Source organism: Musa acuminata, chromosome BXJ1-8 (genome assembly GCF_036884655.1).
Source record: "Musa acuminata AAA Group cultivar baxijiao chromosome BXJ1-8, Cavendish_Baxijiao_AAA, whole genome shotgun sequence".
Classification (NCBI taxonomy): Eukaryota; Viridiplantae; Streptophyta; class Magnoliopsida; order Zingiberales; family Musaceae; genus Musa; species Musa acuminata.
This window is the reverse complement of record NC_088334.1, coordinates 3,258,383-3,286,340: the sequence shown is the minus strand read 5'-3', so window position 1 is coordinate 3,286,340 and position 27,958 is coordinate 3,258,383. Positions and strand designations below refer to the sequence as shown.

The 27,958-nt window shown below is 40.8% G+C and overlaps 2 protein-coding genes across 4 annotated transcripts; one reads left to right on the top strand and one right to left on the bottom strand.

Annotated features, from left to right (window-relative positions):
- The first annotated feature begins 16 nt into the window (after positions 1–16).
- On the top strand, positions 17–24,123 carry LOC135680690 (protein SPIRRIG-like). 3 transcript variants are annotated; one of them, XM_065194800.1, is made up of 19 exons: positions 21–692; positions 2,749–2,818; positions 2,919–3,004; positions 4,795–4,927; positions 5,017–5,073; positions 6,133–6,309; positions 6,989–7,180; positions 7,294–7,359; positions 8,981–9,095; positions 9,262–10,415; positions 10,569–11,256; positions 11,343–11,445; positions 11,539–12,638; positions 12,722–14,372; positions 14,528–17,542; positions 20,666–20,974; positions 21,077–21,383; positions 21,524–21,670; positions 22,466–24,123. In XM_065194800.1, exons 1-19 carry the CDS (start codon positions 484–486, stop codon positions 23,615–23,617), a joined length of 10,731 nt encoding a protein of 3,576 aa, XP_065050872.1. In that variant the 5' UTR covers positions 21–483; the 3' UTR covers positions 23,618–24,123. The 3 variants fall into 3 exon arrangements, with proteins under 3 accessions (XP_065050874.1, XP_065050872.1, XP_065050873.1); XM_065194802.1 differs by lacking the exons at positions 21,077–21,383; positions 21,524–21,670; positions 22,466–24,123 and having other exon boundaries at positions 17–692; positions 20,629–20,768; XM_065194801.1 differs by lacking the exons at positions 21–692; positions 2,749–2,818; positions 2,919–3,004; ... (1 more) ...; positions 5,017–5,073; positions 6,133–6,309 and having other exon boundaries at positions 7,117–7,180; positions 8,956–9,095.
- A 181-nt stretch (positions 24,124–24,304) lies between these two features.
- On the bottom strand, positions 24,305–27,788 carry LOC135680689 (protein LONGIFOLIA 1-like). Its single transcript, XM_065194799.1, has 4 exons — positions 27,270–27,788; positions 25,842–27,194; positions 25,545–25,770; positions 24,305–25,401 (listed from the first exon to the last, which is right to left on the bottom strand). Exons 1-4 carry the CDS (start codon positions 27,423–27,425, stop codon positions 24,797–24,799), a joined length of 2,340 nt encoding a protein of 779 aa, XP_065050871.1. The 5' UTR covers positions 27,426–27,788; the 3' UTR covers positions 24,305–24,796.
- Between the last annotated feature and the right edge of the window lie 170 nt (positions 27,789–27,958).

Genomic DNA, 27,958 nt, shown 5'->3' with positions numbered 1-27,958 from the left:
AGAGAGAAAGAAAGAAGGGAAGCGTCCGACCGAGACAGAGTCTCTCGCACGGACACGATCGATCGTTCGACCGAGAGAGAAAGAGAGAAAGAGAGAGAGAGAGAGAACGAGAATAGCTCTCCGGTCTCCGACTTCCTTCGAGCGGACATCGTGTCCCCAAATCCCTACGACCAAAGGCCCTCGTTCCCCTGAGCCGGATACCCTCAACCAATCTTTTTCCGCCGAAAGATCCCATTCTTGAACGGATCCCGATCGATTCTACGAAGCAGCACGCGAGATCCGGCGCTCCGTCTCGCTCCAGCTGACGCCTCGTACTTCGCGTTCCGTTCGTTCTTTGTCTCTCCCACTTTTTGGGTCGGTCACCGCCGTGGACGGGACGAGACGGAGAGTGAGGGTCTGGATCGAGCTGGGATCGTATCTAGGAATTGAAACGGAGGAGGGACGGGGGACGCGGGGGGTTCGTGCTTCGGATGAGGACCACCCATGTTCCAGTCATCGCGGAAAACGATGAAATGGTCGTCATTGCTTAAGGATCTCAGGGAGAAGATCGGGCTCTCCGCGTCGCAGCCACAGTTACAGTCCGTAGCTTGCCCGTCTCCCTCGCTCTCCGCCGCCGCCGAATATGGTGGAGCTGGCGCATCGGAGTCGGCCCCGTCGTCGGCATACGGATCTCCCGTCGCGTCACCTGCGAGGTATGAAACCTTTTGATTTTGCTTCAACCATCGAGTTCTTGTTTTTGTATCTTTTGCGCGTGGTAATGCGATTAGGCGGTGCATTCCTGTAGAAAGATGGATTGTTTCTGGTGTGAAAGATAAGAATCTATGTTAAGGATGGCTGCTTCTCATTGAATGTCTCTCGGGTTAGGATCTTCTGTGTATGATATTTTTACTATCTGCAGAATGCTATTTCACGCGGCGAATCTCGGAGAGAACAACTGAATTACGCATCGGATTTAACTAATCTTTCTGCTGATAATTCCATTAAAGCAATATGTTTTTTTTTTAATGATCATGTGCAAGCTACAAAGTCAACTGACTGGTCTATACTTCCAAATATAAGCAACATGGATATTCCTTTCGTACAGATGAGATTTGACAATGAGATATGAGTTTTTTCTGCCATTAGGTAACAGAAAATGGATTAGTATAATCATCCAAATATTGGCAAATAAATGAGCATCATGTATGTGTTAGCTTAAGTTTTGCCTCTGAAAGCATAAGTTATTGGCGCATAGGAAGATAAGTAGGATTGTTGCAATAATTTATATCTAGATAAAGGTAATGCTGATGAAGACAGATATTTTTCTATGCTGTTGCAAGTGTATATTAAATAGTAAAAGCTGATTAAAAAGATATGAAAGGCCAGTGATCACCAACCCTCCTTTGGATGTGTGCATGATTATGGTAATGCAAAAAAATCAGTAGAGTAATGATGGATTATTGGTAATGCAAGACAGGGAAATAGATAAAATTCACTTTTTGTCTAAAGGTTATGATTCTGTGTGCATTTAAAGAACACTGATCATGAGAAAATACATCAACCCACTGTTTGGGAATTTTGCTGTCATTGTACTCTTCTTAGTTGAACTCAACAGATGATTGGAGTTGATTCCTGCATATACAATCATGACTATTAGTTGATCCATCTTTCTTTCCATTTCAACAATGAATTCATCCACCTAATTCTATTAATTAGATCCTGCTTTGACATGAATTCTCTGCTTTTTAAATCCTTTATTCATTTTGTTGAAGTTGATTGTCATGGTATTACTCTGTAGATTATTGGGATCCAATAGCAATGAAGTAACTGTAGGAATAATTTCTTTGATTCCGATCAACGTCAAACAAAGTGGCTTTAAGGGCTGAAGAAACAAGAGACATGTTTTATGTAGAACGATATAAAGAAAGGGGAAAAGAAGCAAAGTGACCATAGAAGGGTAGAAAAAATATTATTTGGAATCCACTAAAAAATAATAATATATTCAAGAATTCATTATAATTTTGTATTATTTTGCAACTTGCCATGTCCTTTTTATAGATCATTAGACAATTTATATATCATTAACAAATTCCAAAACATGCTTTTCATAGTGATCCTAGGATGCTTGATTAGTTTGATGAATTTAGTGCTGTAGTTTACACTTTTCAGCTTAGAGTACAAAAACCAATTAACTCTAAGCTGCACAAAGCTTAAATTAAAAGAAATTTAAATATATCCTCTCTCTTGTTACCGACTGCATGACCTTGAATTGTATATCTGCAGAAAGGTTGAGAAACTGCTATTTTGTATTCTATGTTCGGGTAGAGGTTCCTTCTTGGCTCAATGCTACTTTCAGTTTAAATTGAGAATGAGAAGAGATGAATTCAGATTGTTAATTCTTATCTTGATCTATATAGCTATATTTGTAGATTGTTACTTTTTTCACTTTGCAGGATCTTTGTAGCCTGAATTTTACACTCTCAAATCATGACAGCTCTTTTACCTTTATTCACAAATGGCATTCATTTACTGTTTTGGGTTAAAATATGTGCATGATTCTCATGCTAAAATGATCTTGAAGGGAATCCTTTATTTACCTTGTTCTGAATTTGTGCATTTTCTTGTTTCACCGAGAATAATTTACATACTTATTTCAGGTGACCTTTGAAGTTCTACTTGTTGAGTTGCATCTGGTTATTATAAAAAGTAATCAAAACCAGCTTCTGTAGTTTGCTCATTCTTGTTATTTCTTGTTCTATATAAATGCAGAGGCAAACATGAATTGGAGTTGGACTTTAAGAAGTTCTGGGAACAATTCCGATCTTCCAGCTCTGAAAAGGTTGTTATAAGGCTTCTCATGCTCCCTGCACTAATGTGGCCTTTGTCATCTTGTATTTTCTAACAGTCTGGATGCTTATATTGAAAGTTTGCCCATGCAGGAGAAAGAAACAGCATTAAATTTGGCTGTAGATGTATTCTGTAGACTGGTTAAGCAGCAGTCCAATGTAGCTCAGTTGATTACCAAGTATGAGTTCTCACCTTATTCACATCATACAATCTAAATTATTCACACTTTGTGTCCCCTATGTTATCCTGCAAATAATTATGATGTTTATTATTTATTTTTCTAGCCTTTTTAAAACTTATTTTTAGACTACCAATTTCTGATAGGCTTAGTAAATCATGAATCTAGTGTGTTTACAGATTGGTTGCAAAATTTATTTTTTCTACAAGAAATATGAATAGCCCACTGAAGGAAACATTAGCTATGATACCTTTTTGATGAACTTTCAAGTGTATCTTCTTTTTGGTTGATGATATTTGAAACTTAATATGTACTATGTAGATAGAATTATGTATCCCTTCTATCTTTTCTCTTGCATCATTATCTGAATTAACATCTTTTTTTTACACCTGTTCCTAACTTCTTGATCTTCTTTGCTTCATCGTAGTACCTTGTAGAATTCTTGCCGTGTCTCATGATCATTATGACACAGAAAGTCTGGATTATTGATTTAGAGATGTGACATTAGATGAAGATATGCCTTTATTTAGTCTTGATAAGTGCTTTGTTATTAGTTCATGGTGCACAAGTGCTATTTCACATGGGAAGCATGTTTAAATACATGCAGAATACCATGTCATAGAAGTTTATCTAAGCTATTTTTGTCTTTTTTGTCATTTACTCTATGTTTGATCATGTAGTCCTCTAATATTTGCATTACCATGTCTTCTTGAATAATTCCCAATCAACTTAGCACATTTGAATTAGTTGTTTGTTCCTACATCCTCTTTATTTAGTGCAGTGCTTTCCTATTAGGGCTGTTTAATGGGTAGCTTTTTGCTAGCTTCATATGTTTGCATTGATGTTTAACTTGATAATGACTTGCTAATTTTTGTTTTTTGGTAAATAAAATAGTCTGCAAGCTTGTGTAGATTGTACATCTGGTTCACTTTATTTTGTAGGAAGTTGAAATCTTAAGAGACATGCTCTTTTGAGTTCAAAATTACTTTTGAAGAGAACAGAGATATCAAACCAGTGGAGTAGTTCTTAGATTGCCTCTGTTAAATTAAATTTTGTGTTTGGAAAATTTTCATCATTTGGTTGTTGGAAGTCTCAAATTAGCTAAAACAACTTCCATTGATATTGCTGCCAACTACAGCTTCCAATAATTTGTCGATCCTATCTTTATAGTGATGACTCTTGATCATTCTTTTTTAATTGCAATCCTTATCATCCATATGTGTTTATTCTTTGCTCTGCTTTTAGAAAATGGACTGCTTTGTTTTGGTCCTGTTCCTTGAGGCACATTAAGCCACAAAAAACACATGCCAAAACACTAGTTCCATCATATCATGCCATATCTCTGAGAGCGATTTCCTCCTCCTTATCCTGTTTCTGTTTGATTAAGTAGTGACAGTAGTCTATTTTTAACCATTCATTTCAGATTACCTTTTTTTTATATTTTCTGAAATTGCATAAAGTCTCTCTAAGTCAAATTATAAGATAGACTTTATATTTTGAGATTTATTCTGGCAGCTATGTGCTACTTTCTCTTCTATTTAAATTGAGTTGTAAGGATGTCATTAGCAAATGCATGCAGTTTGGGAACCTGTCTTGAATCTATTTATAAGTTCATCCAATTTGAAGTTGCAACTAGAAGTTGGCTACAAATCCAACAAATTTTAGCAGAAAACTCTTACATTATCTTATAAGTGTGAATTTGGTTATATTTTTGTCCATTATTGTTGAAGTAAAGTATTCTGGCATAATGGCTTACATGAACTAAACATTTCTTTCAATTCTTACTACAGGTTTGTAGAAGTACACATATTTTCTTTTGTTGTTGGAAGAGCCTTTGTGACAGATTGTGAGAAGTTGAGAATCTATAGCAAGGGAAAATCTTTAAATGTTGCAAACATAATAAGTTTCTTTTCTGAAGTTAAGGTCTGCTGTTGTACTTTCTGATTACCACTTTTTCATACTTGTTAATTCCAAAAACTGCATACACCTGTAAGTAATTATTTGTTGTGCAGGAGGGGATCGGCCGTGGTTCTAATTTGTTATATGCAGTAGAGTTCCTTGTAACAGGGGTATGTATGTCCATGTTCTTTAGTGACTAATTTATTTAAAAGCATTTAATCTTGTTAATTCTCTAACACATAGTAACTTATCTTACAGAAACTTGTTTACTTGTCAAATTTCTGTTTCTGATGTCAACCAATAAAGGTGCTTTATTAAGACACGAGAATACAAATACTGGATCTAGTGGCTCTGTCTAGTCATGAACAGAATTATAATTTATTCCTTGTTATATTTCCTTGTTATATTTGCTTGAAGGATGTTCTTTTATAAACTTGTAGAAATTTTTTGGGGTACATGTATCATTATGATTTCTGTCACAGCACCGTATAAGAGTAATATAAAGGTGACATGTTGGATGGTATGTGACTGCAGTTATGTGAGGTTAAATGTTTGATTTTGTATATGCTATCTGGTCTAATGTGCTAATCCTCTCTAAATACCGGTGAAAAACAGTACATGTCAGCATGTTAGTAGTACTTTACACCTTGCATGTCTGAATACAGTTACATGAATACCACCTGATCTAGATTATTACATATCTTTGTCAATGTTATAATGCCACCTCAACATTTTCTCTTTTATAGAACAAATATTTCTAAAGTTTACTTTCTTATATTTTACAATAAAATTCCAAGAATTAATTCAGTGTGATTGTCTAGTTGGAAACCTGTTTAAGTTATTTCTTTTTCCTAATTGCTCTTGAGGATGTGAATGTGTCTCCTCCTTACCATGTCAACCAAATGCTAGTGTGTGGAATTTCTTCAAATCTTTTAATTGTAATTTTTCTTGTTAAAGTTCTAAGGTAAAGTTATGGTATGACAAAACTGCATCTTGGTTTTGAACAAATAATATAACTCCAAATCCACCAAAGAAGGGAAAAGGACACAAATTAACTTGCACAAACAGACTTAATCTTCTATGACATAGTTGATTTAATGCTGTTGTATCTGAAGCTAGCTTGATATTGGTAGAGCTAACTGAGCATACAACCAACGGTCACACCTTTGAATGCATTATGACATGAAGATTGTGTATCCGCTTGAATTGTGATTTTTATTTATACACAGGCAACGGATAAGCAACCACTGTTGGATTCTGGCATTCTATGCTGTCTTATTCATATTCTCAGTGCACTTTTAACTCCTGACAAGGCCAAGAAAGGACAACTTGAAACCTTAGAAGAATCAACTAAAAGTAAAAAAGCTATGGATGATAAAGATGCTCTTCGAGTGCGACGGCTTGAGGTAAACTCACCTGTGAATATAGGAATTCTGCTCTTGACTTATGTAATTACTGTGAGTCCCCTTTTTTTTTCTCTTTCTGTGAGTTTCTAGCCATGCCTTGGAGTTGTAAATCTAGCTTTAATATTAGTTATGAGATAAGATGCTTTGTTACTATATTTTATATTCTCTACATTATTGAAATTTATTTTTCTCTCTATCGTGCACTTCCTTCTTCCCTCTAATTTTGATCGTTAAAATTTAGTTTCTGGGCAAGCCTGCAAGGACACCTTGCTTGTGATGACAATAGAGGATACACTAGATAACACAAAAATGGAGCTTTGTGGTATCAAAGGTAAAAGGAATTATTGAGGTTTGAATGGGATGCCAGAGAGAAAATTTGAACAACTTGCTCATGATGGCTAAAACTGGCTTAGGCTTGAAATGGAAATGACTTCCAGTATTCATGGTCCCAAGGAAACTGCCACTGGCCAGATAAGGTGCTAATCATGAACCAAATGTCAGTGTGGAGACTCAGGTCAAATTGACCATGGACAATTGCATGACTATAGTCATAATTGTCTCTTTAGAAACTCCAGCTAGTCTGGTGTCTAATTGGAGAACATCCTTGCACAATTTTTCCTACTTTCAGTTGTGATTATATGGTGGTCTAATGGGTTTGTTATTTTTGGTCTCCATTCAGATAGAAGGAAGTATAGTGCATATTATGAAGGCATTAGCAAGCCATCCTTCAGCAGCACCAAGTTTGATTGAAGATGATTCACTTCAGCTTCTCTTTCATATGGTTGCAAATGGTTCTTCACATGTATTTGCTCAATTTGGAGATGGCCTTGTTCCTTTGCATACCATTCAACTTCATCGACATGCCATGCAGGTTTTGTTCCTTGTGGATGCATGATATAGCCTTCTACAGATTCAATTATGGTATGCAATCCCCATATACATATTTATATGCATAATTGTGATTATTACTCTCGATTGGTACAGATACTTGGTCTTCTTCTTGTCAATGACAATGGAAGCACAGCAAAATATATACATAAGCATCACTTGGTATGTTGCTTACCCTATTCACCTAATGGACTGAATTAACATATTTTATGCCATATTATCATGTAGTGGATGTTAGTCTCATTTAAAAGCAATTGTAAGTGCAAATGACATATATTAAAACTCAAATGAAAATGCACCTTTGATTTGTGTATAATCATTTAGTTCCGTTGTTTTGTTGTATAAATTCAAAGCAAGACATTTGATTCCACATTCTCAAGACAGAAGTTAGGTAGTTTGCTGTTTTGAGGGTTAATCTTTCTGAGAAGAAGTTGTTCTCTTCTGATGGGTTTGTGACAGCTTTTATTTTCATTCCTTTCATTACAGAGTGGGAAGTAATTTACTTTTTCTCTTCTTTTCCTTTTTCCCTCTTTACTTATTTCAACTTCTTAATGAAATAAGTTGGCAGTCTGCTAGGCCACATTGTGTGTTGCACTTAATTTGCATTCCACTTGTGTTGAGTTTCTGTTTTACTGAAACTTTAATATATAGGCACATTAGATACATTACATCAATGAAAAATCATTTCTGCTATTTAGTAGTATCAAAGGTTTTTGACTTGACATGATGAAGAGATTTTGGTCTATTCTTTATTAACCTAAAAAAACCTTTATATATGTCTATGAAAACTTGAAACATAACCAATATGTTAATAGGCACATTCAATTATCATATGTAAGTGTTAGACACATAATTATAGACATTCATCAACTGTAGTTTTATTTCTTTTGGTAAATACTATAAAGTGTTGTTTCTTGGGGGAGGGGAATGGAGGCTTTTGGAGATGATTAGTGTGCTAGGACCTGTTGGGCTTTGTCTCAGACAGTCAGACCATTTGACAGACTCTCATAATAAGAGAATAGATATAAACAATGAAAGAAAGTTTAAAGCTTTAGTTGGATTATTAGCGAAAAAGAGCTTGATGAATGAGAACAGTGGGTTGAAAGAGGTGTCAGAATGTGTGTATATTTCTGTGTCAGCAGGAGCATTTATTGGTAATTTGGATGCTCTATTCACTTCTACAATATTATATGATGCAACATTTAATGTGTTTATTTTTTTTGTCATGGGGAGCATATACTGGTAGTTTGAATGCTCTGTTAAATTCTGCAATGTCATATCATGTGACATTTGATAAGTTTGTTTTCATGGAAATTTCTATACATATGTTGCTGATCTTTTAAACTGCATGTTAAGTTAATTCACCAAGACTAAGTCTTTGAGGAGTCATCCTGATGGATTGAATCTTGTTGTAAGCATCTAGTGCATATGCCATGTAATACTTGACTGGAAGGAGTGAAATTAAAGGAAAATTTTGACAAATACTGGAAAATGATATATGGTAGGTTGTAGTCACAAATAGATTGCTTCATGAAAGTGAAGAGTGGGATAAATTCGACATTATTTGTTATACGATTATGCCAATTGCCAACAAGAGGCATCTGTGCTATATTTGACTGCTTATGGTTTTGTTGATTTTGGAGGAACACTATGCAGTTTATAAATTTCTTTTTGTAATATTTTATTTTTTTAATCTTCTTGTAGATTATTCCTTCTCTTTAGCAAAGATGTGTTGTATTTGATGTCTTGTCTTATCAGGGGCTTTATGTGGTCTTGTGTTTAGATAAGAGTCCTTTTGATGGCTGTCAAAGATTTCAATCCTCAGAAGGGTGATGCTGCGTACACCATGGGAATAGTTGATTTGCTGATTGAATGCGTCGAATTATCATATAGACCTGGTAACTTCAATTCACAGTACTTGTTTCATGTCCTAGATGTTTTTCTCATATCCATCAAAACTATTATCTGAGCTGCTATTCAGATATAAAAGCAATTGGTTACCTTTCATAACTTGTGAGTTAGGTAATTTGTTTTAGTGCTATACTTTTTGTGCTTTATCTGTAGAGGCTGGCACCACTAATCTAAGGGAAGATATACACAATGCACATGGCTATCACTTTCTTGTTCAGTTTGCCTTAACACTATCCAGCTTGCAAAAGGATCAGGTTGTTCAGTCAGTCAGTTCAAAGTTGCCACATAAAGAGTCTTCCCAACTGGATGGTCAGGATGCAGCTAATAGTTCGATACAGTTGGAAAGTCAAAGTGATGCCTCATCATCCCATCTTTCTCCAGCATTAATAAGGCTACTTGATGCTCTTGTTAATTTAGCACAAACAGGTCCTACAGAACACACTGTTGGAAAAGGTTCAAAATCTATACACAGTAAGGGTACAAGCCATCGAAGTCGTACACATTCTTTTGATAGACTCGGTGATGATGAGAAAAGTAATACTAAGGTTAAAGATCTTGAAGCCATACAGATGCTTCAAGATATTTTTTTGAAGGCAAAAAATGTGGAACTTCAGGCGGAGGTGTTGAATAGGATGTTTAAGATATTTTCATCCCATCTTGACAATTACCAGTTGTGTCAACAACTGCGGACCTTGCCCCTGTTTATCCTTAATATGGCTGGCTTTCCTGCATCATTACAGGAGATTGTTCTAAAAATTTTAGAATATGCTGTGACTGTTGCAAACTGTATTCCTGAACAAGAACTGCTTTCACTTTGTTGCTTATTGCAGCAGCCTATTACTGCTAGCCTGAAGCATACTATACTTGCTTTCTTTGTTAAGCTCCTGTCCTTTGATCAGAAGTATAAGAAAGTCCTTAGGGAGGTTGGTGTTTTGGAGGTTCTACTAGATGATCTGAAACAGCACAAGTATTTTTCTGGTGTAGAGCAGCAAAACAGGATTTCTAGTGGTTTAGAAAAGTCTAATCCTGGCAGCTTCAGAAAACACATCGACAACAAAGATGGCATTCTTTCTTCACCCAAATTAATGGTTTCTGGTTTAGGAAAATATCCTGTATTTGAAGATGACAGTACCACAGCTATAGCATGGGATTGTCTTTTTTCTTTGTTAAGGAGAGCTGAAGCTAACCAACAATCATTCCGATCATCCAATGGGGTCAGTGTCATTCTTCCATTATTGATATCTGATCGCCATCGTTCTGGTGTTCTTCGGCTCCTATCTTGTTTGATTATTGAAGATGCTCTTCAGGTATGCAGTACTTAAAGATTCAATTAATATATATATGAATATCTTCACCTGGAACTTGTTTGTGCTTCAATATTTTCTACAAAAGACTATTTTTTCAACCACAAAAAGTACTTTGTTCTTATCTCATAGATAGTATCTTCTTTTTCCTACCAGGCTCATCCAGAAGAATTAGGTATGCTAATTGAGATTCTCAAGAGTGGGATGGTTACAAGTGTCTCTGGATCTCAATACAAACTTCAAACTGATGCAAAATGTGAAATATTAAGTTCATTATGGCGTATCTTTGGGGCAAACAATTCAGCACAAAGAGTTTTCGGAGACGCCACTGGCTTTTCCCTACTGTTAACCACATTACATGGTTTTCAGGGCAGTGAGCTTCCAGATGTTCAATCTTCTATAAATGTTTTTAATTTTCTAATGCGAGCCATCACTGCTGGGGTATTCAATAATCCTGTTAATAGATTGAGACTCCAAGCAACTATGTCATCTCAGACATTTTATGATCTTCTCTGTGAGTCCGGTTTGCTTTGTGTGGAATGCGAGAAGCAAGTTGTCCAGTTGTTGTTTGAGCTTGCACTTGAGAATGTTCTTCCACCATCTGCTAATATTCAGGGGGAGAGTTCTTCCTCTGATACCTCAGAGGATGAGCCAAATTCTTTGTTGGCCATCTCTCTTGGTATATCTAGGCTTGACAATGAGCGGATATACAATGCTAGTGCAGTGGGTGTGCTCATACGTTCCCTGTTACTCTTTACTCCAAAAATGCAATTGGATATCCTGAAGTTCATTGAAAAGCTTGCTCATGCTGGTCCATTTAATCAGGAAAATTTAACTTCTGTTGGTAAGGCAAAAAAATTACATTTTCTTTTAGTTTTGTCTTATGCATGATATAGCAATTAATGTTACTCTGGTCGGCTAATAATTTAGGATGCATTGCATTTCTGCTGGAGACAATTAGGCCATTACTTGAGGGCTCATCCCTGCTACTTATACATGCTTTCCGAATTGTGGAAGTTCTAGGAGCATTCAGGTTTGTTCAATACTGAATTGAGACTTAGTTGCCATCTGACCACTAGATATTTACTTGTTTGCTTGGAGTAACATGTAATCTTTTTGGTAATAGGCTGTCTTCTTCTGAGCTTCGAGTTCTTGTAAGATATGTTCTGCTGTTAAAGTTGAAGAATTCAGGGCAACTTCTTGTTGATATGATGGAAAAAATAGTACAGATGGAAGACATCAGATCAGAGGGTGTTTCCTTAGCACCATTTGTTGAGATGGACATGAGCAAAGTGGGTCATGCATCCATTCAGGTGTCTTTAGGAGAAAGAACATGGCCTCCAGCTGCTGGTTATTCTTTCGTTTGTTGGTTTCAGTATCATAATTTATTGAAAAGTCAAGTTAAAGAATCTGAGCAGGCATCCAGAATTGGATCTAGCAAAAGCAATGCTTCTGGTGGTCAGGTATTGCATATCTTTTCTGTTGGTGCAATGAATGATGGAAACACATTATATGCAGAACTCTACCTCCAAGAGAATGGTGTCTTAACTCTAGCAACAAGTAATTCGTGCTCACTATCATTTCCTGGCATAGAAATGGAAGAAGGAAGGTGGCATCACCTTGCAGTTGTTCATAGCAAACCTAATGCGTTAGCAGGATTATTCCAAGCCAGTGTAGCATACCTTTATGTTAATGGAAAGCTGATTCACACAGGAAAGCTTGGCTACTCACTATCTCCTGTTGGTAAATTATTGCAAGTTACTCTTGGTACACCAGTTTCTCATGCAAAAATTAGTGATTTATCATGGAGGCTTAGATGCTGTTATCTTTTTGAGGAGGTGCTCACCTCTGGTAGTGTTTTCTTCATGTATATTCTTGGCCGAGGATACAGGGGACTATTTCAGGATGCAGATCTTCTAAGGTTTGTCCCAAACCAGGCTTGTGGTGGGGGCAGCATGGCAATACTAGATTCTTTGGAAGCTGAGTTGCCTATGGCTTCCAATTCACAACGACCTGATAGTTCTATCAAACAGGGAACAACCAAGTCAGATCGCAGTGGGATTGTTTGGGATTTGGAAAGATTGACAAACCTTTCTTTACAGCTTTCTGGCAAAAAACTCATCTTCGCTTTTGATGGAACATCCTCAGAATCATTTCGAGCTTCTGGGACGTTGTCCTTGCTCAATCTTGTTGATCCAACATCAGCTGCTGCCTCTCCTATTGGTGGTATGTAGATTACAAATGATACTTGAACTCATAATGGGAATTCCGTGTAATACGTGAAGTAAATGCTGTTATTTGATTTGCAGGTATACCACGCTATGGTCGCCTTTCTGGAGACGTGTACATCTGCAACCAATTGATGATCAGTGATAGGATACGTGCTGTTGGTGGAATCCCTGTTGTGCTTGCTCTTGTCGAGGCTGCTGAAACCAGGGACATGCTACACATGGCACTGGAGTTGCTTGCATGTTCACTTCATCAAAGTCCACAGAATGTTAGGGACATGCAAATGTTGAGAGGATATCATCTTCTCGCACTTTTTCTGCACCGTAAGATGTCAATATTTGATATGCATTCACTTGACATATTCTTTCGTATTGTGGCATGTGAGGCCTCCTTTTCTGAACCACAAAAGTATCAAGCAAGCGGGGCTATGAGTCTTCCTGCTAGAACCTCACCAGAAGCCAGTGTAGAGGATCTTTCTTTTCCAAAATTTTCTGATGAAATTAATTCAGTTGGATCTCATGGAGATCTGGATGATTTCTCTGCACAAAAGGATTCCTTTAGTCATCTTTCAGATCTTGAAAACACTGATTTGTCAGATGTAAACTCAAACTGTATCGTTCTGTCAAATGCTGACATGGTCGAGCATGTCCTCCTAGACTGGACATTGTGGGTTACAGCTTCTGTTTCGATTCAAATTGCACTTATTGGATTTCTTGAACGCATGGTATCCACGCACTGGTATAGAAATCACAACCTGACAATCTTACGTCACATGAACCTGGTTCAGCATTTATTAGTAACTCTGCAACGTGGTGATATGGAAGTTCTTGTTTTAGAGAAGTTGGTGGTACTGCTTGGTGTCATTCTGGAGGATGGCTTTTTACCTTCTGAGCTAGAACTAGTTGTCAAATTTGTTATTATGACATTTGATCCGCCCCACCTGACTCAAGGGAATCAGATTATTCGAGAGACAATGGGAAAGCATGTTATAGTAAGGAACATGTTACTGGAGATGCTTATTGATTTACAAGTAACTATTAATGCTGAAGAGTTGCTTGAACAGTGGCATAAGATTGTCTCATCCAAATTGATTGCCTTTTTCCTTGATGAAGCTGTACATCCAACCAGTATGAGATGGATCATGACTCTTTTGGGAGTTTGTCTTGCTTCTTCTCCTACGTTTGCTCTCATGTTCCGTAGCAGCGGGGGTTACCAAGGGTTGTCACGTGTTCTTCCAAGCTTCCATGATTCTCCTGAAATATACTATATTCTCTTCTGTTTAATATTTGGTAAGGCTGTCTATCCCAGGGTGCCTGAAGTCCGCATGCTTGACTTTCTTGCCCTTTTGCCTAATGATGGAAACTATGGCGAGTTGAAATTTGTCGACCTGTTAGAAACAGTGATTGCTATGGCAAAAGCCACATTTGATAGATTGAGCATGCAGTCAATGATTGCTCATCAAGATGGTAATCTGTCACTTACCAATGGTAGCTTAGTTGCAGAGCTTGTAGAAGCAACAACAGATATGGCAGGAGACCTTCAAGGTGAAGCACTATTGCACAAGACTTATGCAGCACGATTAATGGGTGGGGAGGCAGGGGCGCCTATTGCTGCCACCTCGATTTTGCGGTTTATGGTTGATTTAGCAAAAACATGTCCTTCATTCTCTGCTTTGTGCAGGCGAGCAGATTTTCTTGAGAGCTGTGTTGATCTATATTTTTCTTGTGTAAGGTTTGTTGCAAGATGCTCTAGCTTTTTTGATTCATTTCTATTGGTCTCTGGGTTGAATTCCATCATAAATGCGAGGACTTGTTTACCAACCTTGCACTATTATCTTTGTTAAGAGTTCCTTATTCTTGTCTATTGACTAATTTGCTGTCTTTCAGGGCTGATTGTGCATTAAGGTTGGCTAAAAATCTTCCTACTGTTGCACCTGAGGAGAAGAATGATATTGATGATGATGAGGATTCTGAGAACACATTCACTAGCTTGCCTCCAGAAAACGAGCAGTCTGTGAAAACTTCCATAAGCACTGGAAGCTTTCCTCAAGAGCAAAAAAGTACTAGTTCCACAGATATACAAGGGACACCTAATTATCCTTTGATTGATGCTACTGTAAAAAGAGATGATGCAAGAAATGTAGATCCTAAGAAATCTCTCAGTGGAGAAGGTGACCAATCTCTCTGGAGTCCTAATGAGCAAAATTTCACTGACATGTCTTTTACTTACAATGATCCTGATATAAGGGCTCAGATTCTCAGTCAACCATCTGATACACTTAGTTCTGCCTCTATGTCTGTCCCTTATTCTCCTGCCCAATCTGAGAATTCAAACATGAAAACTAGTGCATCTCCTGTACTTGCTTTAACATCATGGATTGGCAGCACAGGCAGTAACAGTGATGCAAAAGCAAAATTAACTGCTACTCCATCAATGAGATCTTTTTCTTTGAATGAGTCTGATTCATCTCCTGATTTAAAGACAAATTCGCATGAATCATCTGCTGCAAGCATGTTTCTTCCAATAAATCCAAAGCTGTTACTTGAAATTGATGATTCAGGTTATGGAGGTGGTCCTTGTTCTGCAGGAGCTGCTGCTGTTTTAGACTTCACTGCTGAAGTTCTTGCTGATATTGTCTCAGAACAATTGAAAGCAACCCAGTTTGTAGAGAATATTTTAGAATCTGTTCCACTTGATGTGGATGTTGAGTCTGCTTTAGTTTTTCAGGGATTGTGTTTAGGTAGATTGATGAACTTCCTGGAAAGGCGCCTCTTGCGTGATGATGAAGATGAGAAAAAACTTGATAAAAATCGGTGGACTGTAAACTTAGATTCTCTTTGTTGGATGATTGTAGATCGTGTATATATGGGATCTTTTTCTGAGCCAATTGGAGTCTTTAGAACGTTGGAGTTTCTGTTGTCAATGTTACAACTTGCTAATAAAGATGGTCATGTGGAAGAGGCAGCACCTGGAAAAGGATTATTGTCCATTGCCAGAGGAAGCAAGCAACTTGAGGCATATATTCATGCCATTCTGAAAAACACAAACCGCATCATAATGTACTGCTTTTTACCTTTGTTCTTAAAGTCCATTTGTGAGGATGATCTGCTTTTTACTATGGGTTTTCAATCTGAAAGGAGTACCAACTTATCTTTGAACGAAATGCAAGATGAGTCAACTGTCAATATATGCACAATTTTGCAGCTGTTAATTGCTAACAAGCGGCTGGTACTTTGCCCAAGTAATCTCGATACTGATCTGATTTGTTGTCTTTGCATAAATTTAATTGCTCTTCTACGTGACAATAGATCAATGGCTCAAAATCAAGCAGTGGACCTCATCAAGTACCTGCTGTTGCATCGTCGACCAGCACTCGAAGACTTTCTTGTGACAAAGCCAAATCAAGGACCTGCTTTGAATGTGTTGCGTGGTGGTTTTGATAAGTTATTGACGGGGAATCTCTCTGCATTTTTTGACTGGTTCGAGGGCTCTGAGCAAGCCATTAATAAAGTCTTGGAACAATGTTCATCTATCATGTGGGCGCAATATGTATCTGGGTCAGCTAAGTTTCCTGGGGTCAGAATTAAAGGCATGGAAGTTCGTCGTAAGAGGGAAATGAGTAGGAAAGCACGGGAATGTGCAAAGTTAGATGTAAAACATTGGGAACAGATATATGAGCGAAGATTTGCTCTTGAATCAGGTCAAGATCTAATGTCTACAGAACTAAGAGCTATTCGCCAAGACAAGTATGGTTGGGTTCTTCATGCTGAAAGTGAGTGGCAAAATCAGCTTCAGCAACTTGTTCATGAAAGAGGGATTTTTCCCATTCGGCGTGCATCTTTGAAACTCGAATGGCAGCTCTGTGCTCTTGAAGGGCCATATCGGATGCGGAAAAAGCTTGAACGCTGCAAACTCAAAATTGATACAATCCACAGTGTCCTGGTGAGAGGCGTTGAGCTGGAGAAGCCAAAGATGTTTAAGCAAAAGCATGAAAATGGTGCAGGTACATCTGGATCCGAGTCAGATTCTTATTTTAATATATTATCGGATGATGCTCCAGACAAGAGCTATGATGGTAGTGGCCACAAAGAGTCAATAAAAGAAGTTGGTTCTAGAGTTGAAACCTTACCATCTGCTCAGATTGGGTGGAATGATGATCATTATAGCAGTATGCATGAACCAAGTGTTCACTCTGCGACGGAATGTGGCAATAAGTCAAGTTCCTTTTCTGTTCAGATGACAGAGGAAAAAAAATCTGAACTAGGCACTCCAAAGCAGTCACCTTCTTTTAAGAGTTATGACACAAGAGCTCCGGAGCTCAAACAAGAGAAAGAACTGCTTGATAATGGTGAATATCTTATCAGGCCTTTTCTTGAACCTTTAGAAAAGATAAGGTTCAGGTATAATTGTGAACGTGTTGTGGGCCTTGACAAGCATGACGGTATATTTCTTATAGGGGACCTCTTCTTGTATGTTATCGAGAACTTTTACATTGATGATTCTGGCTGCATATGTGAAAAGGTAAACGAGGACGACCTATCTGTGATTGATCAAGCTTTGGGTGTGAAAAAGGATGTCTCAGGGAGCAGTGACTTCCAGCTAAAATCCCCTTCAACACGGAGCATGGCAGTAAAGACATTGGCTGGTGGAAGAGCATGGGCATATAATGGAGGTGCTTGGGGAAAGGAGAAGGTTTGTAGCAGTAGTAACCTGCCACATCCATGGCACATGTGGAAGCTTGATAGCATTTATGAACTCCTGAAACGTGATTACCAGCTTCGTCCTGTCGCTATTGAATTATTTAGCATGGATGGATGTAATGATCTTCTGGTTTTCCACAAAAAGGAGAGAGAGGAGGTCTTCAAAAACTTGATCACAATGAACCTTCCACGGAATAGCATGTATGTTTCATTTCATTTACTTCACCTTTTTTCTATTCCCTGTTCTGCTCTATTTGCCTGGTTTTATGGTTTTTGAGTTTGGCACATTCTGCACCATTAAGTAGAATACTGAGTCTATATTTCTTATCATTGATATACCCTTAACCGTTAAGTTTGTTACTCCACATCCTCCCTTTATGTACTATAATCATTGAAAAACAGTAGTTCCATATTGTGCTATAGGCAGATTAAAACATGCTATTAGAAAGCACCTAAAGTTACATATATACATCAGATTTAAATTAATCGAATATGATCAGTTGAACTGTTGGCATAACTATTACAGCCCGCATCATTTGTTTCAAAGTTCTTGCATTCTTGAAATCTTCATATTTAGAGTAAACGATACACATTTTTAATTTTTGTCAGAAAAGAGTCTCTATAGTACTGTTCTCATTTGTATGCTCTCTTATCTTCCTTACCTCATTTGTATTATTATTGTCCTTTTTTCCTTTTTGCCACATTGGTAACAGCATTTCTTGCTATCATTTTCTCCAGGATAGAATAGTTCCAGTAGCTTCTATATGACTGGTAAAGCTGCATTAATGCAGCTTTGTAGAATAACCTTTGAGTGGACTTCTAACATTGGTTGTTCTAGACATAGGCACACCTTTGTTGACATTTGACAAGATGCAGCAGATTTTTTTTGTTATTTAGTAAAAGTGTAAAAGGGTGAGTTTTTTCTTTTCCTCCACAGTGAGCAGGTTAAGCCTGTAAGTGGAGGAAATTGTTTGTCTTGGTTGAATATTACAAATATGTTTTTCAGAAAATCTTGCAATCTTATGCACTGTAAATGAACTTTCAGCTAGGTAATTTCTTTTGTATATTAGTGTTAACTGTTTTTTCTTTTTACTGACAATGTACTATATCCATCACTAAAATACCTAAACAAGACAGCTTCAAAATAACTAGTTGATTATCATTGTTCCTCTATTTAGTGGCATTTTTATTAGGATTTGTGATGATGACATCAAAGCACTTCACTTTGAAGCCACACAAATCCAATAATGATATCTAAGGGCTGGATGCAATGAAATGCATATTTTGGTATCTGATTATAAACAAATGATATCATATGCAAACAGGTAGAAATACACAACTTTTACCCAGCCTTTCTTTCAGTGATCTTACATTCTCTGGGCAAGGACTAGATGCTGTATTTAACTGTTAATCTTCAGACTAGGACCATTTCTTGTTTTAAAAAAGTCAAAGAAATCTAAAGTCAAGCAGAATTGGTTTTGTAAAAATAGGAGAAGAATCACACCTTAGACTAGCACTCCTAGCCCCTAGGTTTCTTTGTTTTGAAGGTTTGCAATTTCTTGTGCCGTCTAGTAGTGCCCTGGTCTGCGCTTGTGCTGGTACCATACAGGTTCATACCAATATATTGAGTGTCCATATGTTGCCATGTGCGGAGTCTCGAAAAAAGCCCAAAAAAGGATCGAAAAACAAAAAAAGAAACTGTCCAGTGTACGGCCTGTACCACACTACCTGGTGGTACAGACCTTGCATCGGATGTACTGCATGATTTACCCTGGTCTGGTCCATATATCAGCAAGATGATGGATCAGTAAATATTGTCCGTACCCAACCTTACTGGATGATGTTGCAAACCTTGCTTTGAAGGATGTCTCTCAGCTTCTAAGTCACTGTTAAATTTTTTCCATATGGATCTTTATCATTGATTTCTTCACATGATTTATTTACGAAGAAAGCATTAAAGGCTTTGGCAATTCCAAACTGTAGTTGAAATCTAGCCTTTATGAAGGAGGAATCTTATAAAAATATGTAGAACATGAAAAATATTAGAAAGAGTACCAGTTTGTAAGTTTGTGATTTTGATTGCTATGATGAGAATCAAATTTGCTAAATCCAGTTTACAAACTAAACCTGAAATCATTTTGTTTTTGAGAAGCCAGACCCTCGTACCGGTCTAATCTTTGAATTTTATCAACTGGTAGTTCTCAATCATAACTCTTTTTAATCATGCTTGAGTCTCTCTATGTATTGCATCACCATTTATTTAGAGACATTTTCTAATCAGTCTTCCCATATACTCAACATGAATCTCTCATCCAATTGAAATTGAGTGGTTTTCTGGTTTATCATCTTTTGCATGAATGCCCATATAGAATTTTTTTATATGGTTTATGAAGCATATCATAGGTAGCATTGACCATCTAATGCAGCTGTGTATGCAAATATGCAATTAGTACCTGCATTTTGCTTATAGAAAAAACTTGTTATTAGTAAATTTGCCACTTCTAATTATAATTTATGCATGTTATGAAGATGTGCAGTTGGTAATCTAAAAAGGTCTATGTTCTATGGGAAACTAGCCGAGACTTTATGAACACACTGAGAGAAGACATCAGTATATGGAGCTGTGTATGAACACACCGAGACTTTTCTGGTTTATCATCTTTTGCATGAATGCCCGTATAGAATTTTTTTATATGGTTTATGAAGCATATCATAGGTAGCATTGACCATCTAATGCAGCTGTGTATGCAATTAGTACCTGCATTTTGCTTATAGATAAAACTTGTTATTAGTAAATTTGCCGCTTCTAATTATAATTTATGCATGTTATGAAGATGTGCAGTTGGTAATCTAATAAGGTCTATGTCCTATGGGAAACTAGCCGAGACTTTATGAACACACTGAGAGAAGACATCAGTATATGGAGTACTTTTTATTTGTCTTTTCAATGTTAACAAGAAAAATGGTTTAAAGGAAACATCTACAGCGTGGTACAAGTTTTTCAATGGAACAAGTTATCGGGCTAAATTGCAGCATGTGGCTTTAATCTAATTTTTGTGGTTTAGTTCAAGAAAGTAAACCTTTTGGCTGACTAGCTAACTGAATAACCCTCTCTTTCTCCCTTCTTTTTTTTTTGCAATAATATGGTTGTTGGCTGTTAGTTCTTTGCTTCTATGCCACTTTGATGCACCTGGAGTCCAAATGATGGTGGTTTTTTATCTTGAAGTATATATACCATGCTTGTCTTTTTTGTTAACATCACTGTTATATTTGTGTAAACTCCAAAGTTATAGTTCCATAAGCACTAGAAGAACAAATTGACAGGTTGGACACAACAATATCTGGGTCATCAAAACAAGAAAGCAATGAGGGAAGCCGCCTTTTTAAGATCATGGCCAAGTCCTTCTCAAAGAGATGGCAAAATGGAGAAATTAGCAACTTTCAGTACCTCATGCACCTCAACACTCTTGCAGGACGTGGCTATAGTGATCTTACACAATATCCAGTATTTCCATGGGTTCTTGCAGATTATGAGAGTGAAACTTTGGATTTGAAAAATCCTCGGACATTCCGTAAACTTGATAAACCAATGGGATGTCAAACAGCAGAGGGAAAGGAAGAGTTTAGGAAACGGTTAATCCCCTTTACTTGTCCATTAAATCTAGTTGTTCTGGTTCAGATAACTTTTTTGGAAATTCTTATTTCTCTGTTTTTTTTTTTTTTTTGTCTTATCAGATATGAGACTTGGGATGATCCTGATGTCCCCAAGTTTCACTATGGTTCTCATTATTCTAGTGCCGGAATTGTACTTTTCTATCTTGTTAGGCTGCCACCATTTAGCACTGAAAATCAGAAATTACAAGGGGGGCAGTTTGACCATGCAGACCGTTTGTTTAATAGTGTGAGAGATACATGGTTAAGTGCAGCTGGAAGAAGTAACACATCGGATGTGAAGGAACTGATCCCTGAGTTCTTTTACATGCCTGAGTTTCTGGAGAATCGCTTTAATCTCGACCTGGGTGAAAAACAGTCAGGCGAAAAGGTAAATTTTGAACTAAATCAGTGTCCTGGTGTTTTTTGGTTTTGCAGTGTGAGAAAATATGCACACAAAGTTACCTTGACTTTGGAGAAAATTACTTGTTGGCACCTTTGCATTGAGATTCATATGAGACTCTTTTTCAGGTTGGTGATGTTGTTCTGCCCCCTTGGGCCAAAGGCAGTCCTAGAGAGTTCATAAGGAAGCACCGGGAAGCCTTGGAATCAGATTATGTTTCAGAGAATCTGCATCACTGGATAGACCTCATCTTTGGATATAAGCAGAGAGGGAAGGTGGGTATACTCTGTGATCTTGCAATTTATAGATTTCCCTGATTTTGTTTTATGGGTTGAAACGAACTTATCCTTTACTTGTGCAAAAACTATATGTATTTGAAAAGACTTTTTCTCCCAAATACATAAGAACATTTTTGACCTAGTTGCGGAAATTAATTCTGAAATTGTAAACAAGGATTGACCTGTCGCCCATTGCAACTGAAGGCTGTCAAGGCAAATGTTGTTAGTGCTAGGAAGGCTAGTGAGGTTCAATTATGCAAGCCCTTATAGTTCTACACATTCCCAATCATTTATGCAACCTCTATTTGTTCATTATTTCCACACCATGGCTTATCTCTTCAGTTTGGCTAATATCCATTGAACTTTCTTTCAACTGCATCAATATTCATCCTAATTTAGACAATTCGACCCATAAATGCTTCCAGTGTTATTGATCAAAGCTCTTGTAAGAAGAATTTACTGTCAAGACTTTCTAGTATGTGTGGATGGTTGGAGTGTTCTGGAATATGAACGAGTCTTCACAATCTCATAGAGATTTCTTTTGACTACGCTGGTGACTTGCAATTTTATATTTCTGATATTGGTGTAGTATAAAAATAGTTGAAACAAATGATCTAGTAGCCATGAATGTCGCCTTCCTTGAGCTGTAGATGCATCATTTCCAGAAACATTTCATGTTGCTTAAAACCAAAATTGTAGAAGAGTTTTGCCTTACTCTGATTTGCAATGTGAAAATGACCATGTAAGCATTCATCCAACCAATCCTTATTTTCTTCATCCTGACTTTTACAGGCAGCTGAAGATGCTACGAACGTTTTCTATCACTACACATATGAAGGAAATGTGGACATAGATTCAGTCGAAGACCCTACCATGAAAGCCTCAATCCTGGCTCAGATAAATCATTTTGGTCAGACACCTAAGCAGTTATTCCTGAAGCCGCATGTTAAGCGCCGAACTGACAGGAAAGTTCCCCTTCACCCTCTTCGTTACAGTGCCAGTCTCGTCCCCCATCAAGTCCGGCGGTCTTCATCTTTCATCTCTCAGATTGTGACATTGAACGAAAAGATTCTTCTAGCTAGAGCAAATAGCCTACTCAAACCGGTGACATATAACAAGTACATATCTTGGGGGTTTCCAGATAGAAGCTTGAGAATTATGAGCTATGACCAAGACAAACTTCTTTCCACTCACGAAAACCTTCATGGTGGAAACCAGATTCAATGTGTCGGGATCAGTCATGATGGTCAGATTCTGGTGACTGGTGCTGATGATGGTGTTGTTGCAGTTTGGAAGTCCGATAAAGATAACCGCCTGAGTTTGGGGAGGGCCCTCTGTGCCCATACTGGCAAGATAACATGCCTCCATGTCAGCCAGCCTTACTCACTCATTGTGACAGGCTCTGACGACTGTAGTGTGAATCTGTGGGATCTAACAAACTTGGTCTTTGTGAAGCAGCTTCCTCTGTTCCCGGCACCAGTCTCGGCTGTCCATGTGAATGAACTTACAGGAACAGTTTTGACTGCTGCAGGAATTCTTCTCGCAGTTTGGAGTGTCAATGGGGACTGCCTCACGATGATGAATACCTCACAACTCCCTTCGGATCTCATTTTGACAATAACAAGTGCGGCATACTCCGATTGGCAGGACACAAACTGGTACATGACGGGTCACCAGAGTGGAGCAGTCAAGGTCTGGAACATGGTGCATTGTTCCACAGACGAGGCCAACAGGAGCAAGTCACCAACAAATGGATCGGGACTGCTGAATTTAGGTGGGAGGTTGCCCGAGTACAACTTGGTTCTGCACAAGGTACTCAAGTCCCATAAACATCCTGTCACGGCACTTCATCTTACAAGTGATATGAAGCAGCTGTTGAGCGGTGACTCAAGCGGACACTTGCTGTCATGGACCCTTTCCGACAACAGCTTGAGAGCTTCTTGAGGCTACAAACGATGGCCCATCGAATCAATCTGCTAGTGTTCGATAACATCGGTCCTCAAGCTTAGGACTAAGTTTTGATCACTCAGTGACGCCATTCTGGGCGAACACAAGTCACCGAGGGCTGGCCTGAAAGTCATAGCGAAAGAAGAGATTTGTTGATGGTCACGGCACAGCTCCATTAACTAAACAGAGTCCGGGCACATACACACGATATTGGTGGTCGACAGATGATCGAGGTGAGATGTGATAGATAAGTGATTTAGCCAATTATTTACTTTTTATTTTTCTCCCTTCTGTGGCAAGGCATTGCGAGCAGGGAGGCTTCTTCAGAATCCAAGGCAGTCGATGCCGGTTTGCCTGTTTTGGTGTAAATTGGTGATCGATTAATGCTCTATCAAGTTGTATAGAGCCATCATATAATGAATGTTTTGGGAGCTGTGATGGGTTGTAGAGATTTTTAAGTGCGAGGAAGGGGTTTCATATATGACCATTTGATTGATTATGTATGGTATTGTCTTTGGTGATCATTCATTCCTCTGAGGTACTATCACAAACTAGTAATCCACAACTACCTTTTGTCATTATAGGCCTAAATGTCATTATTCTAACAATCAAATGCTATATATTAATAACTAAAACGATATATGTATGTATGTATTCTTGAATCGGAGAATAGGCATTATTAAGTCGGATTTGGGATTGGATTAAGCTCATTTTAGCACAAGCAAGCCACTGCTCGTTGAGTACGCTAATGGAAGACAGATATCCACCCAAGAACAAGTAAAACAGCATCGTCATCATCATCAAATCCTCAAGTGTGGACCCTCCCCCCACCTGCGCGAAACAGAGGGGACGAGACGTTGACACAGACTGACCACATCATATGCCTCTGCCCCTTCCCCCACCCCAAAAGAAACCAAGTCACCCGCGTGAGCGCGTCCCATTCACGACTCCACTCTCGTGGCATCGTCTGCTACAGCAGCGACCACAAGTGACCGGGGGCTGCCTTCGTGGACCCCCTTTGCTGGCGGAAGCCCATATCGTGTTGCCCTCCGCCCTACGCGCCACGAGTTGCCCACCTAAGACTCGGTGGTGGTCGTTGTCAACAAACTTCCGTTACATCACAACCGTCCAAATTGCATCCGAGCGCTAGCGGTTTTTGTTCCTTTGTTTTGCCCTCTAGAAGAGCAGCTTGCGGCGGGGGGTGGAGGGGGCGGCGGCGGCGAGGTCGCGGATGGTCTCCGCGACCACGTCCTTAAATATCAGCCGCTCGATGTGGAGGACGGCGTCGGACATCTCGGCGGCGTGGCGGGCCCACCCGTCCGCGAGCGCCCCGGACATGTCCTTCCGCACGGCCCCGCACGCCACGGCGTCTTGGTCGTCGTCCGCCACCTGCTCACGGATGCGCCGTACCTCCGCCCACACCTCCCGCAGCAGCGCCTCCTCCTCCCCGCAGCCACCCGGACAAGGTCCCGGGGGGCTCGAGAAGGCGTCCCACGGGGGAACCCGGCGCTTGCGGTCCAGCATCTCGGACACGGTGTCGAAGACGACGCGTCGGTGGAGGCGGGCGGCCTTGGACACCTCGGCGGGCCGCCGGTAGCGGCCCTTCTCCAGGGTCGCGTACACGGCGTCCGACGCCTCCCCGTAGCGGCGGGTCGCGCGGACGACGTCGCACACGTAGGCGTAGTCGCGGTCCACGACGTCGGCCCCGCCCTCCACGTCCCCATGATTCGTCCACGCCCGTGGAGACCTCTGCTCCCCCTCCCAATCCTCCGCCGCTCGATCTGCGGACCAGATTACACCAATATTCGCGTTCACGATGAGATTCAGATGATATAAAAAGCGTGATCAGGAAAAATACGAATCACAAAGTCGTTCTTGGTCTCAACGAAGCCAGGTTGGCCAAACGAGGAAAGGCGGTGGTCACCTTTGAAGTCGATGGAGCGCTTGGAGAGGGGGGAGGGCGAAGGCGAGCCTTCCTCAGCAAGGAAGGCCGACGAATCGAGCACCGAGACAGGGCTCGGCTGCTGGTCCGCAGCGGCGACCTGCTCCGCGCCGGTGAACGCCGCGATGCTGTGCAACAGCTTGTCGCATCGATCCAACAGGCTTCGCCCCGATCTGTACTCGCCCGCCCTCGATCTCCTCTGCATCACCTGCCCACCCTCATTTCACTAAGCACTCGGAACTCCATAAACGCAGTTGAAGAGAAATGTATTCGCTGTACCTCCAAATCCAGTTGGGAGGAGACGCTGATGCTGCTCTCGGAAAGGGTGGTGGAGGTATCGTCCTCCGCGGATGCGTAAACCTTCTCCACGGGAGACGAAGGCGCCGTTGGCCTCCGGCTCCTCGGCGATCGGACGGCCAGCGGATCCGGCCCCGTCATCTTCGGACTACATTTTGGGGAACCGACGGTCGAGATCCTCCGTTGTGCCTGCACGCTCTTCTGGGTCGCAGCATTTGACGTCCTCCGAAGCACCGGTGAGCTCGGGCTCTCGGGCGACCTCGGCGCACGATTCGTCCGCTCGTTTCCTCCCCTGATGGTCCGATGCACCGGCGATATTTCGCGCCTGAGTGGCGAAGAGCTCTGGCGAGCGGCGACGGATCTTGGCGGCTCGCTCGAGCGCCGGCGCGGGGGCTTGGGTGCCGGCTTCATGATGACGATCGGAGCTTCGCCTTGGATCCGGCCCTCGTAGTCGGAGATGAGATTGCGGCGACCGGTGACGCGATGGTCCGACCGTTTAGAATGGAGGAGCCCCTTGAGCTGGAGCGCCTCCAAGATTTGCTTCAGAGTCTCCAGGTCCTTCGCCGGCTCGTCAATGCCTCGCAACCTGAGCCGCTTCTCGATCTCGCCGTAGAGGGTTACTGACGGCTTCGGCTCCGGGAAGAAGTCCTCGGCATGGAAGAAGATCTTCCGCTGGAGCGGCTGAAGCGGGGTATTTCTCAATGGCGGCTTGGCCTTCGTCGCGTCGTTTAGCCTGAAGCGGGCCAGATTGACCGTTTTAAAGAACTCCTCCGCGGAGACCGGGGCGGCTTCCTCCGCGGCCAGCGACGGCCACGGCTTGTGGAACGATCCTGCGTCCACGAACCCGTAGATCGATGGATCTCTCCGAACCCGTGACTCGGAGGCGGATCGCCGTAGCTCGGCCCGGTGAGGCTCTGCTCGTCCTTCCCCGCCGGCGCTTGGTAGGACACCGAGCCCCATTAGCCTCGCGACGACGCTCGGGGAACGCCGCTGCTCCTCTGTGGCCTCGGAAGCGTCAGTTTGGTTCTCGGAGCGTACCGGCACCGCCGTCCGGATCTCCCGCGGGCGGAGCTTTCCTCTCGCGTCAACCACCGCGCGGCTGTCGAGAGAAAGCCTCGGAATGTCCCGGATCCTCCAGGTAGTGCTCACTCCGTCCGTGACCTCGAATACCGGGAGCGACAGCGGAAGCGACCGCCGCGCCGGTGTTTCTGCCGCTGAGCCTCTCTCCGGCGAAGAAGGGCAGGGCTCCGGCGACGACGGAGGAGGATGGCTCTCCTTCAAAATCGAAGCCGAGGAAGCCTCCGATCTCTCCGACGGCGACGTCGATCCAGCAGTCTGAAATCACCAACCAACCATCAGAAGACAAAACGAAACGTGTCTAAAACCGCATCCTTTCTGCCGAACCCTCACCGGCGAGGTGGGAAGGCGGTGGACGGAGTAGTGCCGCCTCCCGGCGACGCCGTGATGGCGGTCGAACAGCTGGAGGAACCCGGCCATGCACCCCATCTGCGGCTCCAGGCGCTGCTCCTCGAGAACCCCTCCCTCCCCGACGACACCGGGCGTCATCTCCGTCCTCCGCCTTTCTTCTTCGGCGATGCTCCGCCGCCCTTGTCAGGTCAGATCTCAACCTCTTCTCTCAACTCCGCCTCACTCCGCACGCATTCACATGGGATACTTCAGCCTCGCATTCATTCGTTCATCGCGACTCCCGCTAAAGACCTTTTAAAGTGGAGATCGGCACCCAAATGACGGTATTGCCCCCGAAACGTCGGATTCTGCGTGACAAGGAGGAGAGCGAGAGCATACGCCTTTCGAGCTACGGGTGAGTTTGACCGGATGACGACGAATCGAAACCTCCACCGCAGGCAGCTAACAGTCACTGCCACTGATATAATTATAATTATAATCACAATCCACCTTATTCTAAATCACTAATTAGCTGACGTGTAGTCTATATGGCAGTCTTGTAACTATACATCAATTTCTTGGCTAATATCAACGACGCAATCCGAACACGTATAGAATTAAAAGGTTCCAATTAAGCCATTTCCTTTAGCTTTTGGGTTTAGCATGTTAACCAACAACGATCGTGTCACGTC